General features: G+C 35.2%; 1 protein-coding gene across 2 annotated transcripts in view; it reads right to left on the minus strand.

Annotated features, from left to right (window-relative positions):
- IPO11 (importin 11) overlaps positions 1-18373 on the minus strand; it is a 78797-nt gene that overhangs the window by 55009 nt on the left and 5415 nt on the right. For both annotated transcript variants that reach the window (XM_062513080.1, XM_062513079.1), the window contains exons 3-11: positions 16096-16180; positions 15667-15810; positions 12255-12355; positions 7475-7547; positions 3857-4060; positions 2593-2725; positions 1603-1661; positions 1445-1493; positions 194-264 (exon numbers count right to left, since the gene is read on the minus strand). In XM_062513080.1, coding sequence (XP_062369064.1) covers positions 194-264; positions 1445-1493; positions 1603-1661; positions 2593-2725; positions 3857-4060; positions 7475-7547; positions 12255-12355; positions 15667-15804 — 828 coding nt within the window. In that variant the 5' untranslated portion in view covers positions 15805-15810; positions 16096-16180. The remainder of the gene's footprint in view (positions 1-193; positions 265-1444; positions 1494-1602; positions 1662-2592; positions 2726-3856; positions 4061-7474; positions 7548-12254; positions 12356-15666; positions 15811-16095; positions 16181-18373) is intronic.

An 18373-nucleotide genomic window follows, 5' to 3' on the forward strand; every position in this document is an offset into this window, starting at 1 on the left:
ACATGAGCATGAGTAAGCAGATAATGTTTTGTTCAAAAATATGACTTATAGTAAAGAAGCTTTAAGTTGCAGTTCCCTTCATTTCTTTGAAAGGTCTGAAACAGATTCACTTTAAGGCACATTATGTGTCTGGATGGGGACTGCTCCTCCAGAACTAGAAACTATACATTAACTGACAGGAGATTTTACTTACCACTTTAGTGAACAGAATTATGGTCTTTTCTAGACGATCTCTGCATATGCTTTCTGCTCTTATACTTCTACCTGGTAAATCAGATATTTCACGACTATTATTTTTTAGACTTTCATTTTCTTTCTGGATAGCTAAGTTTAAAATAATAAACACTGGAGAACAACTTATTTTTACCGTAGTTAAGGGAACAAGTTAAGCCTGAAAGTTCTAGGGCAAAATAAATTCCAAGTCAAATTCAAGGTAATGAGTACTTGGAATAAAAAAATCTTAAACTGTTTCTCTCAACTACAGTTGAGAAATTATTTGATCAGGCTATAACAATTGTAGCATCATTACAGAAAATTCAATTATAAAAGGCAGTTAAAATAATGCAAGCAAATGCAATATAGACAAAAATAATAATACATTGAAAATATAGAGATGTTGTTTTAATAAAACTATTACCGCATACTATTATGTGCTTTTCTAACAACTCTATCTTAAAGAATAATTTATTATGGACATCAGAAAATATTCTGAAATGGGAAAAAAAAAACAGACAAAACTTTTATAAAGCAAAAGAAAACCACAAAGGGCCATATTGAAGGCATACAGGCAGAAACATGATATAACAAATGTAACCACTAATCCTGTAAGGTAGTTGTACCTGCTTTTGCAAAACAATTTACTGATTAGAGAAGTGGAAATGGGAAGGTTCAGATCAGTCCTTGTCTTAAGACACAGAAACCCCAAAGTTTTCATACTCTAGAGGACAATAAACATCAAACTTCAGTATAGGAGGGCCTTCAATTTCTTCTATTCAAACTCTGCACCTTTCTTGTCAAAAATGAAAGAAGAGCCAGAAGGAGATTGACTGTAGTACAGTGAAAGTGGCAAATGGGGGCAGTTTCCATCTCTTTTACAAATGAGCATCAAAGCCCAGATAAGCCCTCTTACCGAAGTACAGGCTCCTGAACCCAGGAACTTCATCAAAATTCCATATAAATTATTTTTTAAAAATTCTTCCTATTCACTTTAAAAATCTGCTCTCATAAAAAAGTGTTGTTGAAGTATGACACCAAATACAATTTTAGCCCATTGATACAAAAAGACACTTTTTCTTCTTCTTTGATCGTTTCAGCAGCATTTAAAGAAATAGTTTCCACTTCCACAAAAAATACCTTGCACCTAAATGATTACTGATGATGTATTACCCTGTATATTTGCATTCAGCTTCCGATCTTTAACAATGAAAAATACTCAGATACTTACTACACTCCAGAAACTGTTTCAGCCGTTCAAATACAGCATGTAGAAAACCCTGAAAAACAAACATGTCTTTGAAAGATGAAGCTTATTTGGCATTATACTATAAGAACATCTGAAATCATCACAGAAGATTTCTAATCTAGAACTAGAAATGCACTTACCATCACCTCTGCATTCCAATGAGGTTCTACAAAGCCATGGACCGTTAGTTTCCGAAGCACTGGGAAAAAAAAATTACTTGCGTAGCTATTTATTAGCTCTTATTTCTACAAATTTCAGAATGCAATTGCAACTTCTCTTTCCATGCCTTTCTTTCAACTCAACACTTTAAAACATACACATAGTTTTAGGTCCTGGATGCCTCATCTGTACCTAACATTCACCTTGTGAAATTACTTTAAAATACACTTTGTATAAAATAATGAAGAGAACTCCAAGAATTACTCAATCCGGAAGAATTCTGCCAAAACTCTAAGTAATCAAGTCCCAAAAGATCCTGAAGTAGGAAAAGAGCCAAGTACAGTCAAGCAAGACACATAAGCCACTTGTAAATTCTCTCAGGTTTATCACTGCCAGTAAGCCAGAAAAGCTACAGGCTTCATCTTCTGAAACAATTCAGGACATGTACAATCTACATTGCGTACAAAAATCTCAGTTGCTCAAAGCAGCAAAGTAGTCAGGATATGCATTTATTCCACCCATAAGCCTTTGAGCATCAACCTAAAACATGAACTAACTGTTAAGGCTGGCTTCTTACTGGACACAGGGTGAACTTAATGGAATGAAACTTGTAGCTCATCTTCCTCAATTAAGTGCTAAAGACATGCAAGCCTAAATTCCAACACAGGTAAGAAAGCATCCTGTTTTGCCACCCACTTTCCAACCTCCTAGACATTGCCTTCTTACAACATGCACAGTGGAATGCACAGCTTCTCACGTAGTGAGAAACAAGACTACTCTCTTACCCTTCTACATGAGCAATCCTCCTTCTGACTTGCTAACAGTACAGGTAGAATAAACCAAGAATACAGTTATTCCCAATGGATATGGTTCTATTAGAGAATGGGAACTATTTACCAAAGAAGTTCTAAACATTCCCTGTGAAGAAAGTTATTTCATTCCTTACACTTAACATCATTCTCTATTATTACCTTTCAATGACAACAAGGTCCTTTCTAGTGAATTTGCAGCTGCAGCTTCATCCCCTGCACAAATCTGCTGTAGGAATGTATCTGTATGATGATTCCACAAGGAACAGGTAAAGCTATAAATACTTGATGTAAGCTGAAAAAGGAAGATCAAGAATAATAGTTTCTAATCAGGTAGATCTGAACAAATCGCAAACTTAATTCACATTACAGTTCACACAGTACTTAACTGATAAAGATATCTGAATTACAAACAGAATATAAAGGTTTTCTCAGTTATGGTAGTACTTGATGGCTTCGTAACTGTAGATTTCAGTACTTAGTCTGCTACACCTTGTATAAATGGAGTCAAAAGCACATCATCTGATTATTTAGTTACTTTGACTGAATAAAGGTTAATAAAGGTCCCATTTACAAATCAGTCTTCAATGCTTCAGTCTCCTGATGGTTAAAATTTCATCTTATTGATTACATAGACAGAAATTTCTACATAGATAAATAGGTAAATCTCCACAAACATTCTTAATTTTGGTGCTCACTCCTCTTTAAAATGAAGGAATAAACTAAAATTCAACACATTCAAAAGTAACAGATTGGAAAAAATGTTTAACTCACTAGATTCAGTTAACAGTATTACACTGTTGTCCAACTCCAATGGGTTTGGAGATGTACGGCCTGCAGCCAAAGTTAAATCTGTGCTCTAATCAGTGGATTTTTACAGTGAAGAATGTAAGCTGAATGACAGGAAATTTGACATTTGCCTTCACATTTTGCCTTTTAAGTAACCTGAAGAGATGGCCTGGAAAAAACCTCAAACACATTCCTGCTGATGATAAAAAACTGAAATATGGTAGTATAGAAGTGTAAATTCCAGTATTTCTTAAAGACTATATTGACTTAATAATTCAGGACACACTTCCAGAAGTACTCTGTAAATTCCTAGAAAGTGAGATCATGTACATCATAAGGCTGATAAGCAGATACTATGTTCTATGTTCTGTAGATGAAACTCTGTTTCATTACAAAAATTAAGATAATGTTCAAGCTGTATGCAAAATTAATAAAGGTCTCAAACATCTCACCCAGAAACTGACTTCCAGTTATTCCACAGTACACAGATACCACAACATAACAGCACTTCTGTTCCAAGGGCAGACATTTAAGTCCACAGACATGCCATTAATGCCCTGCCAGCTAAACTCAGGAAAAAGCAAGCATACACAACACAAAGGCTACATGCTCTACAACACTGCATCACATTACTTACATCATAGAAAAGCTTCCTATCTGCAGCAAGCCTTTTGGATGCCAGGGTCTTTGTAACATGGTAAAACGTAAGTAAAGCCCTGTGCTGCTGAAGATCATCCTGCACCTTCACGGACTCTACAAGAGTGGGTATAAGTTCTGGCCATTGCCTTGGGCAGTCCACTCTGGCAACTTTAGCAATCAGTACAGAGATCTGAGTCGCTATCTGCAAAAAATAAAAAAAAAAAAACCAAAAAAACAAAACAAAACAAAAAAAAAAAAAACCCACACCACAGACACCACTAAGTCAAAGGGCATTTAGAAAATTAATAATGATGAGATCCACAGCCAAAATAAAACCTGAACCAAAAAAACACTAGTATTGATAGCTAGGTTTTTGTGTGCTTTTTCCTAAGCTGTTTTTAAGTTTGCTGAATGCAAATAAATGCAGAGGAAAAGCATTCCATTTTATGTTTGTAGCAAGGATTTCCATAAAATACTAAACTTAATACCTTGTTTAAATTTTACATGAAGACAAGTAACTATATTTATTCTAGAAATCATATAAATGAAGAAACGACTACTTGGGAACCACTTTTTACTCAGTGATCTTTTCTATCACTTTGTATGAACATACACTGCTGAATACATATTACCCTTAATTCTGCTCTACCTGACTTTTAGATACAGCCATTCCCAGCCTCAGGCACCCTTATATGTAAGCCTAAGCCCCATCTCAGTAACTGGAACTGAGACTTTCTCTTGCTCCAGATCTTCAGAACCACATGCCAGGGGCACCTGCACTGCTCATGCCACCTGCCTTTGGTTGCTGGGCCCAAATCCCACTCGCACCAATGCTGTCAGCAGCTGGAACCTGGTCCTTGCAGTACACATGCATGATGAACAGAGTGAGATTGCACAGTAAGATGGGTAAGGGATGTAACCAGAACACAGGACAGGCAGTGTTCATCAGTCACAGCATTTGTTTTGACACAGGTACAGACCACCCGTGGTTTACAGGACTGGCCCTTCTTATGCCCTTTCTGTCTATTCCACACTTGGCTGCTGTGAAACTCCCTTCCCCGTAACATTCCTTAACACATTTTGCATGGTTCCTCAAAACCCTACCACAAATATACAAAAATTTCACATTCATGTCTTCCCTGTTCTTATCCCATTCTAATTGAAAAGGTCCTTGACTGGATTAGTGAAGCAGACTCTCTCCTTCAACACACTAGAACAACCACACTTCCAGCCTGGGGAAGAAGGCACCTTCTTAGGCTACCACAAGGAATCCAAGCAATTCACAAGCCTAAGGAAGATAGAGTTATGCCCTTCTCTTTCTTTTCTGCTTCCTGACCTGTTTCATTTAGAGTCTGATAACCCCACAAAGTCTTCTGTAATATTTATTTCTACCATGCTACTTAGTGAGAAGAATTGCTTCAGGAAAATGATGTCAATATTTGCAAGGAAGAGTTGGGAATCCTACTTATTACCAGACCAAATTATGTCAACTGACAGGGGAAATTCCTCAAATTCAAATAAATTCTTCTCCATATACAATACAAGAAGTAACCTCTAAGAAAGGCCAAAAGTAATTTTATCTTGAGGACCGGCTTTTTTAAATGGTGAGAAAGAAGAATAAGAATTTGCTGTCATACATCTGAGCAAGTATTTTGTTCCACTGTTCCCCCCATATGATAAATATCTTCAGAAGGCATGGAAATAATGCTCTTAGCAAATGGTATGTTCTCTTTTTCTCCTCCACCTCCCCTGGAAGTCAATTTATATCATCATATCTCTGTAATATGCCTATTTCTCACTTTTTGGTGTTGTTTTTCTTTCTATACAGAAATCATACTTTTTTCTGCCTTCAGGGATGCAAAAGGCACAAGCAGATAGCAACTGTGTTATGAACTATCTGTGACTGGAGAAGTGCAGTTATCAGGAACACAGGATATCAAAACTCAGACATATCAAGCAGGCTGGGAACTAAACGAAGATTCCTCTGAAAGGACACCTTAGGATACCTACAACACAGACTGGGGAACAAGGGGAAAGAAAGGGATATGGACTCTGTAAAAATATTTCAACATCACACCTAATTGTTTGGGCAATTACTTAGACTGCTGCCAAAAACAAAATTCTCCACATCTTAAAAAATGACATCCCAGAAACATCATAAGGACACACAAATCAAAGCATGAAGCTTCTAGTCTTTAAAATGTCCGTTGAAAAGGTTCCAATCTCAACTTCAACTATGGGCAGAGAGCTCCAGAAATGTTCATCAACAGTGGCATTTTTAATTACAAAACATGCTGTGCTAATCTTAGCAGGCAAATTGGTGAAATACTTATGAATGTATGGAAAAACTATTGATTAAAAGTTTTAATTGCTTTACAAACAATGTAATTAATCTCAGTTTTATAATTAATTTACCTATTTATATGTGCAAAAACATACAAACTTCAAAATTAAATATTTGATAAATTATATGCTGCCTAGTAGAAGCATAAAAGACACACACTATGGTTCAGCTTGACATACTTCATAGGGCTTTTTTTGTTTGTTAAAATACAGAAACAAGTAATATTTGGTCATGCTGTTTACATTGAAACTACACCTGCATAACAAATCTTGAAATACCTCATATGCTTTTTAAAAAGCTGCATTCGCAATGAAAATTTTTAACTCTAGTCAAAATTGTCACTTCACAATGTGCTCCTGCAAAGACTAAAATACCATAATTTTGATAAATTGCTCTAATCCTAGAAGTTACATTAATCCTGCCAAAAAATCCCAAAAAGTTAGAACTGAACTGTCTGCAGAACAGCAGTTTATTTGTAATGCCTTTTCTTTTTAATCTTTACCTTATGCCTATCATTTCTGCATTTCCTTGACAAAGTTTAATATCCAACTCAAAATGTTAGCAAATACTTCCTTGAAGAATCTTATACCTACATGATGAAGAAGTTAGCAGAAGTAAGATTGATTTGTCTAGTATGGGCATATTCTGTGCCCCTAATGTTACTTCTGTACTCAATATAACGATAAATTCTTACTCTAATCAAAATCATAGCTTACAACTTATGTAAGAAAAGACACTATCACAGTAAATCTTTATTAAACTGATTTAAATTCACTAATGATGTAACTAGACATGTGAGAGCAATACTGCTTAGGTGGATTTATGCAGCAGCAATCTCAAGAGCTCATTCCTGCTATGCCACTGCCACACTTCCTTGTATGGCCACACTGGGAATTGGGCAAGAGAATAGACACAACTGAAAAAAAAAAAAAACAAACCCAAAAATCACTCAGGGAAAGTTTATTTTTGAGCTACATCCTAACCCTGAACCATTTCACCAAACGGTTGGACAAACAGCAAGGCACAACAAACCACCACTGCAACACCAAGAGATACAAACCACAGAGACAAAACATGTTGTTTCCAACAAAAGTGGTTCCATAATTCAGCGCATTATGATCTATGGCAAAAGATCTAACTCCAATATCTGTCTGAATAGTAATATGTAAACTGCAACTTTATTACAATAAATACTTTGTAACAAAAGAAACCAAGCTATCTATCAATACAAGCATTTCTTGGGAAAGTAAGTAATAAACAATCACCACTAACCTGATTCACTGGCTCATTAAAGTTGGTGATAAGTCCAGCACGCAATGTAGTTTTTTCTTCTTCAGAAAGAGCACTGCCAGGATATATTTATAGAAATATTATTTATTTCCAATTAAAAACTACTATCAATTAATATGTAATTATCAAAAACACTATCAAAACTTAAAGAACATTATTTTTTCTTCCACTGTCTCAAGTATCTCTAAGAAGAGAGGGAACAGTGAAAAAAATACTTAAGGCATTTTAGTCTCATGATTTGAGACCAGAAATGACCTTTTTAAAGATAAATGGCAAAAGAGAGTTGAGAGAGTGAGATACAGAGAAACACAGTGAAAAAATGCAGAGCATACTAAGTACAAATGGATTTCTCATATGCAATTGTTATAGAGTTATTACTGCCAGCATTGAGGATCTGAACATGAATTTCCCCATGTATACTAATGGACAATGGCCAAAAAATTTCCAGAATAAGGTAATCACCATATCACATGACAGCTCTTCTTGTCAAAGGCGTAAGTCTTCTCTATTGGAAATCCTTTTCTACAAGCAAGTAATATATTTACACTTAAAAGTACAGAACCTTTGAAAATTACACCTTTGTGTGAAAGGTATGTTGATACACTCTCGATAAAAAGCAGGGGAAAATAGCAAGCAGGGCAGATTCTAAGCCATAAAGGTTAATTTTTATTCAAGTGCAGCATTGTGGTATCTTACTATTTCATTTTAAGTGACCTCTATCAGCTTAAGACTACAAGCTACAGTATGATATCACTTGTGTATTATTTCAGACTTTATATGATTCATGCAATCTTCTTGTTATTTCCAGGCAGGAAACACAACACACTGCTTTAAAAATGTTTTGCTGGTATTTATAGATTATACTATCAGGGAAAAAGAAAACCAAAACCAAACCAAAGCAAAAACACCAACACATTTTCATTTACTGATAGCACCTAAAAGCAGCTGCTTCTTCATAAAAAGCCTGTAAGTTATCACCCAAGGTTTCTCAGATGGAAGTTTCACCTAACACTGCCATGACTTATAAGCATGCATGCAAGCATCACATCTCAGTGAAGACCAGTGGCTGGATATTAAGAAGATAAAACACACCAACACAACCACTTCCTCTGTCTGACCTCAGGCACAGATATTAACCAGCTAGTTTTATATATTGAGATTTAAAATTATGTCTAAGCTCCCTAAAGCACAGGTTTTACACTAATCTAGACAAATACTAAATATAAATCTCAAAACAATAAAATAATAGAGGCAGGAATTGCCATAAGAACAAGCATTTCCAAAAATGTTCTAGTTTTCACTTTCCCTTCACCCTTGCACAAAACACAAGTACTCACCATTTCCTACATCAGACTTAGCTTTTGAAGTATATACAAAAGGGGAGCAATTCATTGTTTCACTGGTGACTCAGAACTGTACACTAAGTCTTATCCTCCAAGGCAAATGTAGCATCCAGAAGCCATGATTTTATTTTTTTAATCAAGACACTGGCTTTAAGATCTTTTCTGCATAAAATTAAATTATGTCCAAAACCAATTTGGTTAAAATTTAGAGTGATTTCTGCAACAGTAAAAACTTTCCTGTATGTTAACTATTTAATTAATTAAACTAAAGCCACAAGACGACATTCCAGAAAAATAAATTTCTGTGGGATTTTGGTTTTTATTTTTTAATAATGTGAAAATGCAGTATATAATTTCCACACATACAGGAATCCTCTAAGTAGTTTCTAAAACCTAAAAGCTCTTATTAATAATTTTTTTAAATCTATTCTTAATTAAATGTAGACTGTATAATACCTCCGTTTCAGAGACAACAGAAAACACCAAAAACCTAGTTTGTAAAGAAAAAAAATACTGTTTTACTATATTACTTAATTTACTTTGTGGGCTCATAAGACTCCTGGCCTTAAATAACTGATCATATGCACAGTCTAAGACCACCAAGGATTCAGTTCATTACCTAGTGTAAATAAAAATGATGTAATTAAGTTTTTGCCATTGCAGGCAAAAAAAAAGAAAGAAAATAGATTCACTAGGATGAACACCTCAAATACACAAGCTTGCGATAAGCAAAACTGGAAAATAGTAATGAAAAAAAATCCAGGAAATCAGTGCAGTGTCACACAGCACTGTGTGACAGAGTCCCTAAGGGTCTGCCTGGTGGAGGAATTCAGCGTTTAAACAACACGAGAGTGACATCTGCAGGAGAACAGGGACACCCTCAGCCCCTGACCGAGACACAGACCGCCACCACTGCCCTCAGCCTCCCTTAATGCCTTGCAAGAAAGCAAATTCCACAATTCCCTCCATAAAAGTTACAGGCAGGCAAGAAATTAGGAAGCATGTGCCTCACTCAGCCAGTTATTTTCCTTCAACATTGAACTATGCGTGCCCAAAAATTAAAACAACTTCATCTATGCACAAATTTCTAAGTACTATCTACTATGCTGCAGCCTTCCACAATTTGCAAGTACATTATTTTGATCTTTCTCTGTCTGTTTGTGGTATAGAGAAATACACATCCAAATACTTCAAAAAATTATTTTCTATTTTTATTCTATAAAGTCTGATATTCTGGATTTGGATTTCTGGCTTATGAGGAGTCATCACACAAGTAAAAACATATATCTGAAAAGTATTGCTGAAGTTGCTAACACAGTACTCAAGTAAGAGAACGAAGTCCACAAGAGACAAAAGCAATTGTCTGTAAAATCAAAAACATGCTCAACTCTTGAAATCAAGACAAACCATTTCTGAAGAAAATAAAAATAAATACAAAATCATCCTGTGAGACCAGCTTTTCAGGAGACTGACAGCAAATTTCAAAAGAAAAGGCCAAATTGTGCCTGAAAGAGTCTATGACAGCTCTAGACTTCACCAGAGCTATATGAAAAGCTGCCTGAAAAAGCAGAAAGGAGAAAGTTCACAGGCTCATCTTCAAAATCACTCACTGGAAAATGTCGTTTTTAGCCTGATCTGAATGTCATGACATGCTTTGACATACTACTATGGATGGAGAGCGGACAGCTGCTAAAGTGACACACAAGATGAAAGACAAGAATTTTGCAAACACAACAAAAATGCAGTAGCTACAACAAAGCCTTCAAAAAAATCATGCCATTCAAAATATGACTGGTTCACAAAATAATGAACTAAGAATTTAGTTTAAAATCACGATTTCTCAAAATGACCTCAACATACTCTAAGAGAAACGTGATCTGGGTGAGCTCTGACAAAAAAATCAAATCTAACAAATTTAGAAAGAAAAACAGTTGGACACAGACTAAAGATTTAGTATGCATTACTCCAGTGAATCCTTAACAGCAGCCAACAATTTTAAAAATTCATTTTATACTTTAATTACATTAAATTAGTGGCAGAAAAATTGCAAATAGAGAAAAATACGGTTGCACTGGAAATTTAATATAGATTTAACCCATGGAATCTTTAATAGCCAAGAAAAATCTACTTTCAAAATTACATTTCATTTAAAACTACAGGAAAACTACATTAAAATATTTTTATTTAATTTTTACCTCAAACAGTAAAATTCTAGTCTTTAGTTCTGCAAGAAATAAACTATGCTTTTTTACCAGAAATGCTACTAGTGTCTAAAAATATTAACAAATTGAAATGATGTTTGACTTCTTCCAACAGTTCTTGCTAAGTACCAGTATTGTAAGCAGAATCCTGTTAACCAGAAATGTCAAAGATGACATCTCTCATGAACAAGATGGTATTTTCCTTACACATAAAAAAGAATCCAAATGCTTGCAAATGTTTTGCAATTATATACTAATTCACACATAGACATACCCTATTTCTCATGCAATAATGAAGGAGTACTACACTACTTATGATGTACTGTGGATACAGAATTTTATAATTTTTCCCTCTTCTGGTACATCTTTGGAAAAGCTTACAATGCAAGGCAAAATACATTGAACTATCTCAAACAATGAAAATCATACTTTGTATCATAACACTAACTTAGATTTGTGATCCAGAAAAATTGTACCTAGAATTCCATTTAATACCCTGCATCTGACAGTGACAGTTCCACCTATTACTAGCATTTAAGAGAGACTGAATACTTGCAAGCCTTTATGAGTTCTGGAATTGAAACTCTTTGTGGAATCACAACTGTTTTTAAAAGAAAAATAAGCACTTCACATAAGAGACAGGAAAGTACATAATTCCACAGGTTACATATTAAAATGGCACTTTTTGTAATTTTTAAGTAACATATAGGGTGCTCATGAAAAGTGCTTATATTTCTCATCTTCTTTGTAGACCTATTTGTCATTTATTATCAGAACCCATGTATCAGAACAATAAAAAAGCAAAGACCAGAACTTTTTAGTATGATAACTACTGCCTCTTTCCCACACACACATTCAATACCAATCAGCTTAAACAAAATGAAATGTCTTTCACTCTCCAAGAGACTACCTTTCACTTCTGCCACTAACAGTAAATCCAGGTCGTGATGTTGTAACCCTTACTGCTTCGCTTCAAAACCAATTATCTGTGAAATAACCTTCTAACGCAGTTCTCAAAACTAAGCCATCAACAGAGTCATAAGAAGCAATACAGAGACAGAATGTTTTACCAATAAGTCCTCAAGTTTGAAGCATGTTGTCAGTTTCACCATAAATTCTGAAGTAAGTTCTGTGAACTAAGCATCTGCTGTTTTTCCAGCCTGACAACCACAACCAAGCCAACTTTAAGACACTTAAATGGAAGAACTCAAAACTTACTGTGGTGCAACCCGTCTCCAGTAGCGATCAATTCCATTTTTAAAGTACAGCACAGCCAACCATCTTACATTCACATCCAGGCTGTGATTTGTAAAGATATTCTGTTTACAAAAAAAAAAAAAGTTAAACACTGCTCAAGACACCACAAACAAGACAGAAATTATATCAACATATGCCCTTGCATATGTAGAAATACACACACCATGATATAGGGGTACATAAACAAAATGCCTTAATCATCATTTGATCATTTGACAGAAAAGAGAAAACTGTGTGCTAAACAAATTTTTAGTATTTAAAAAAAATGTTTACGACTAGCCAAATATCTTGATTTATTTACAAAAAATAATATATAAGGCAAACGTATTGCTAATCTTGTCTTGCAGAGAAGGAAATGTAAGGGTAATAATTACTAGAATCTAACAATTTTTACATTTTTTTAATGACATAGCCCTCAGAAGTTTGTGCCACTCCTTATTCTAGTCAGAATCCGGTCTTCAGGTTATTTATTCATTATGTTGTCATATGCCAAGCACCATCCTGTCTACCAATACTGTTTATAAAACAGTGACCTGGTAGCTCTGCAATTTTCAAATTCAACTATGCTTATTCTAGGAAATTAGTTTCTACCAATAAAGCACTACATATCTATAGATACATGCATATATATGTATGTATCCATATACGCTTTTATTAATCTGTATGTACATACAAACTCAGAGGAGTTATTTTGTACCATAATGTTGCAAAGTTAACCAACCAAGAGAAACAAAATTAGACTATTGAATCTGAGCATGTTCTGACTGCTCTGAACAGCACTTCTCCTGTCTTCTACTGCATCAGATGGATCCTTCTCAAGAGGTGACACATCATTACTGCCTCCTTTAGAGAGCAAGCATGTGTGAGTTCAGTGTTCTTACTATACAGTGCACTGCAGAAAGAGTGCACCACTTGCATTCATTGCTTTCAGAAGTCCAGTATGAAGGGACTGGAAAAATGCAGGGATTCTTATCAAAAGCATCTGCTACTTTTGGGCACCATGCCTGCAGATGTATAAACAAATCTTTGAAATGATTTAGCAGTGTAGAAGTCTGGGACCTCATTTTCACTACAAATTCAAAACCTAACTTTCTCTTGAAATCTATTTCTATTAATAGTAACATCTTTCTAAAGGTAATGGCCAACCAAAAAAAATAAAACCCTAACACACTCAAATCACTAGAAAGTAAACAGACTTACATGCCTACAATTATATCAACCTCAAAACTAGCCAATTGTACAAAAATATCAGAAAGGTGGTAACCCACCAATAAATACAACACAACATGAAAATGACCCATATCTAATATGCCCTCCTTTCCCAAAGCTCATTTAGGAATACAGACTAATTTCTAAAAGACTTGACTTTTCCCAAATGCAACTTCACAGCATATTAAAATACAAACAGGTAACTTCAAACACCACTTCCGTATCATGAAAAAAAAAAAAAAAAACCAAAATAAATGAAACACAGAAAATCCAAACTATTCATCCTGAAACTTCCATTGATCTTACAAACAAGTATTCCTCTCCTTGCTAAAATATTTAGCAGAAACAAAATTTCCACAGATAAAAAGACCTCAAAACTAGACCAGGCCTAGGTAAAAAAAGAAAATACAAAGAATCTACACAAAGACAAGTACAACTTCCCCTTATACTCTGTATCTTCATATGAACTTCCTAAAACATTAAGTATTTAATATAACACAATAATGCTGCCATAGAAATAACAGGAATAAAGCCAATATACAAACTGATGTAACTTGTGCAGAAGTTCTTTTCAAACCCTCCGATTTATCTCTGAATCAAAAGAGATACATGCAATACCTTCAAAGAGAAACATGGAAAAGTAATGATAGCAACACCACTAGATACTAAAAATGGTAGTATCAAAGATGCATGTCTCATGCTTCTTTATGATTTTCTCTGCTCTGATTGTCCCAGAAGCAAGTGTATCCCACAGTAAATAATAATATTACTTGCTACATCCCACAGATATCAGTTGTCTTACCGGTTCTCCATTTACATTTACCTGCTTTCCTGCACCCTTTTCTGCTCCACTAAGAAGCTGCCAACTACTTTCTCTCCCAGACAGCCCACCCATCATGACCATGTTAAACAAAGAAGCAGATACTTCACTTGTTTAGTTTGGAAAACTATGTTGATATTTCACACTTAAAGAAAGGCTGATGTGGCCCAAACAAATCCACCTAACCATATAGAAGGAATTATCAGCATTTGATCTTCTTTGATATGCATCTAAACCCCTGAATTTTTAGCCCTTAATTTTAAAATTAACTTGCATCTGTTCCAGTTACACCTGTGAATGCTCAACATGTCTACACCCTGAGGCATAAGGTCTCAAAGCAAACATCCAGAGAAAAAAAATGTCACTAGTGGCAATTTCTGCTGTTTACTATCAAGATCATTTACTACTGCAGCTATTCTACAGCAAAGGCAGCGCATAAAAGGAATTTTGACAACTCAAAGTATCTTCTTCTATCCCTTTCCCTAAATTCTTGGGCTTGCCTTCAACTTTCCAAATGAATGAGAGGGTCTACAGATCCTCAGAGAACAGAACGTAATCCTACAAATCTGAGTCATTCAATCTATGCACTGAGGACAGATGTTTGTAGAAAAAGCATTTTACCTGTGTTTTAAAGACTATTACGAACATGCATAGATACTGGAGAATAACAACAGAGTTAACTTTCAAGTGTCTTTGCTGAAACTGTTTCATTTCCTTTTTGTCATCACATTGACCATATTAATGTATCGATTTCACCAACAGTCATAGTACTTTCAGAAGTATTCACCTTCCCCATTTCAGGATCTTACTACCACAGCCAGGTCAGCTAACCTCCATGGGAGTCTCCCCCCACTAACAAAAAGGAAAGCAATCCCAGAGAGGTATCACACAATGCAATGGAAGATATGAGGGACCTTCTATTAAAATGCTCATAAAGCATCTCCTCCACTAAAAAGAGGAGGTTATTACTGCCTTGGTATATAAAAGGGTCCCTGCCTCTTGAGGTAGTAAAGGCAATTGCTTTGACAAGGGCACTCTTGGCCTTCTACCATCTACAATTCGTAACAGGTCAATAGAAGATTCAGCAATACTGCCCACTCATACTGCTAGAGGCTGTATTTCCACCTTCTGAATGCCTGGGAAAAGAGCTTACTTTGAGACACAGTGATGACAATGTCTATCACTGTTATACCCTACCTACCATATCCTACAGCATAAGGATTCTAGTGGTTGGACCATGACAACTCAGGGCTTCTCCCAGCCACAGGCCATGGCTCAACAGTGTTCTAGAGACCAGTACTCAAAATTATTCAGAGTTTACTTAGTAGCACTTTTCCTTCTTACCAACAAGACTGAATAAAAACCTGGCTGTGTCTCCCACTGCTTCAGTTGTTCCTCAGCTGGTTTCAACACTGCAGTATCTTGGCTAGTAGCTTGTGTCAAGACTTGCAAAACAACAGTGCTAGCACTGTTGAGATCCATGAAAATCTGAAAACATTTAAAAAGGAGAAAAAAATACGTAAGGAGAAAAAGATAGCAAATATAGACATATATATCATATCATATTATCCAAACACCCCATGCTCATTTGTCATTAGACTACACAGTGTAAAAACAGCATAACACCCACTCACAGGCAGTTGAGGTACAGCGATAGAACTATTTGCTTTCAGAAATCTCCCAGCAGAAGGAGCAAGCATTAAATCTATCATTACAAGCACATTTGCTAGATTTGAGGCATTTCAGGAAATATTTTGATTTTAAAACAGTTACCTCTCTTGTGAAACACAGCAGCAAAGAGCAAAACTGCAACTAGAGACAATCACTCAGCTGTAAGCAGAGTAAATCATGGGGTTGTCTGAAACAGGCAAAGATGCAGATTATTAACACTTTTGCATTTTATTTTTCCTTCAGGAGAGAAAATTACTCACATAGTTAAATTCCATAATTCAAATTCATCAAAACAATTCATATTAATTAAAAAAGAAAGCATTAAGTCCCATAATTAGTCCTATATGAAACAATTTTCCTCAACATATTTGGTTTCCTTCTTATTTAGCATATAAATACTAACCAGCTGAATGCATATTGCCACATTTCCAATGTATATACCATATATACCGTATTCCAAAGTATATGCACCCTTGTACTCTATGAAAGGAAAACAAAACACTGCTCTCCAGATGACAGAGATTACATTTATGTTTACATTATTACATTTATTTACATTACTGTTTAAAGTGTATGTTAATTTTTAACAACACATACACAGTTAAATATTCATATACTTAGGTCTTCTAAATAAACAACAAAGAACAGCTTCCCTTCAAAGAGGAGAGAGAGGGAAGTTCAGGTGGGCATGAGCAGGAATTCCATCATGGAAAAGATTGTTAATCATTGGAAAGGGCTGCCAATGGAAGTCATTGACCTGTCATCCCTGGATGTGGTAAAGAAATGACTGGATGTGGCACGTAGTGCTGCGGTGTAGCTGAAAAGGTAGTGATTGGTCAAAGGCTGGACTCAGTCTTGGAGACTCTGATTAATGACTCTGATTGGCTTTTGATCAATGGGAAAAAAAGGTTTATTTTTCCACCTTCAGGGCAAAAATTCAGACTAAAATTGTTACAGCAATGGTAAAAGTGGGAGAAATTAAATTCATTCTGACATAGGTTTAACATTTTGATTATTTTTAGAAAAATCACCCTAACAAAACTAGCCACAATACTGAAGACCTTTTATACCATTAACAGCATTGTCCAATTGAAAAAAAAAAATTCACCCCTAAAAAAAAAGTTCTTCATCTCCAAATCTCCAACCATCTTCAACAAAAGATGACTAAAATTTGAAGGTCCTAAGGTTAAAGAAAGTCTACTTGCAAACAAATTAAACAGAAAATAACATCTCTCTTTACAGCAATAATTGAATAGGTGACTCCATCTCTGCTTTATACTTCCAAGTATAGTGATGAATCTTCCAGTCCTTCTGCTTTAACCAGCTGTGCACAAGGTAGTTGTGGGGGGGGGAGTTATTACAGGGTTGTCTTCTGTGAAAAGGTTCAAGAACCTTTCCCCATGACTAACAGAGCCAGATGGCTCCAAGACACACCTGCCACTGGCCAAGGCTGAACGCAGCAGCAACTGTTGTAGCACCTCTAGGATAAGAGTGAGGAAAAGCCGGCAGGCTTCTGCTTCTACAGGAAATTTACATACTTTGCATAGAACAATTCTCATTAGAACATGTACTTACTTAAGTTAGTAAAATGCAAGCACAAAAAACCATATTTTTCTGTTCTTTATCTCAAAACAACTAGCTGGCAGTTCTAAGGACAACAACAAAGAATGACAACAAAAATCAAAGTGAAAGATTAGTTTCTTTTTTTAACAATGCTTAACAATGGTTTGTATTTCCATGTAAAAACTGGAGCAGCTACTGTTTGAGCTACTGCTAAAAAAAAATCTCAAGAAAAATAAAACTAAGATTAGTGGGTCAAACAAAAATTTATTTAACCCAATGCTCTTTCTCTGTCAAAACCACAGCCGATACCCAGGTCAGGACATTTTTACATAAAGATGGCCTGTCATCCAGAAAACTCTGGTTCAAGGATTTTCTATTAAGAGGCAGATAATTTAACAGCCCTCAAGATTCAGTCTTCAATGAATTTGCACAGCTGGTTTTTGATCCTATGTAAAGAACAGTCCTCAAACAATATTGGATGAGGCTGTCACAAGCCAAATAGCAAAAGTGAATTAGGAAATAAGAATCTCCATGAAAACTCAACTTTTAGACAAGATTTATAAATACTGTAAAAATATTTAGGAAGTGGTATATTCTGTATGATTTGGATAGCAAAAAAATAACTGGAAAAATGTCTAATAAATGTGTAGCAAATATAAATGGCAGAGGTGCAAAAAAACTCTGTCTATTGCAACTGATTTTTAAAACTTCCTCTGAACAGTTTCTGTTTTCTTCTAGTAAGTCACTAGTCTTACATGTATTAATTTCAATTTTTTAAAAAACAGAAAGAAAATAAAAATTAAAAAATATTTTACCA

Source organism: Cinclus cinclus, chromosome Z (genome assembly GCF_963662255.1).
Source record: "Cinclus cinclus chromosome Z, bCinCin1.1, whole genome shotgun sequence".
Classification (NCBI taxonomy): Eukaryota; Metazoa; Chordata; class Aves; order Passeriformes; family Cinclidae; genus Cinclus; species Cinclus cinclus.